This window comes from Penaeus monodon, chromosome 33 (genome assembly GCF_015228065.2).
Source record: "Penaeus monodon isolate SGIC_2016 chromosome 33, NSTDA_Pmon_1, whole genome shotgun sequence".
Lineage (NCBI taxonomy): Eukaryota > Metazoa > Arthropoda > Malacostraca > Decapoda > Penaeidae > Penaeus > Penaeus monodon.
In genome coordinates this window covers 21,760,028-21,761,010 of record NC_051418.1, presented here as the reverse complement: position 1 = coordinate 21,761,010, position 983 = coordinate 21,760,028, and the positions used below count along the sequence as shown (strand labels likewise).

The 983-nt window shown below is 40.8% G+C and overlaps 1 protein-coding gene across 1 annotated transcript in view; it reads right to left on the bottom strand.

Moving 5' to 3' along the window:
* LOC119594143 overlaps positions 1-983 on the bottom strand; it is a gene marked incomplete in the record, with an annotated part of 99,462 nt that overhangs the window by 29,530 nt on the left and 68,949 nt on the right. Inside the window, 1 exon segment of the mRNA XM_037943210.1 lies at positions 1-129. Coding sequence (XP_037799138.1) covers positions 1-129 — 129 coding nt within the window.

Sequence of the window (983 nt, the reverse complement as noted above, 5' to 3'; positions counted from 1 at the left end):
GGGCAGAGGGGGCGTGGGCCGCACCACCCACATAGGACGGACTAGAGGACGCGAGACTCGAGCTTGCAGCTGCTCCCACGTGGGCATGTGGGGCGGCGCGGCGTCAAGGGCTTCTACGGCGCTGCCTATCTGCAACAAGGAAAGAGGCATGAGGACTCGTGGCGCCTTTGATGCCAAGTGATTATTGCAATAGTACCATATGGCACGCCTCCTTGCTGAGAGAGAGAATGTTAGTGCAGCGAATAGTAATGTTCGGCTGTTGCGTGTAAGCGGCATTTTTGCTGTTTCCTTCCTTTCTCTACATATTCACTGAGTTGCAGTTGTTCTATCATTCATCTTTGAAAAAAAAATAATCGGATAATATAATCACATTCGTGTTAAATCGCTCACCTTTTTTATGCAAAACGAACTGTTCCAATCGGGGTATATAATGCTCATTTTTGTAACTTTCAAGCAGCAGGTGAGACATTTTCAAATTCGTTCTAAGCAGATTATATCAGCTCCTAAAAAGACAATTCTTTATGTGCTCATTTCTTTCCAGGTTGCGCGTTTGATTATAAATAAATAAAGTCAATTAGTAACTCCAGAGAAATAAGCAAGCAACAATCCATCTCCGAAACGGTTATGCATCGTCATTTTCGTTCGGATGAATGCGATGACCGATTATTTATTTAGATACATCTTATTTCTAATGTACACAATTACTTTGAAGAGTTACTATTATATTATCTTTTTATCCTCACTGTTTGCAATGTCGTTTTATTATCCAGTCATATAATTGCAGATATTCGTCAGCTAGTACATAACTTATCACTTTACTAGACTGTTTTTAAGGTCAAACTTCGATTCTGCCTCTGAACACTTCCTTGACGGCTAAGAGTGCCCTAAATATTTCTCAGCAAAGTTGAATATAAAACGTTACCAAAAAAGTCATTGGCTTATGCGACTTTCCCTCACACAGCCTCTTTAAAGATTCGAGTCAT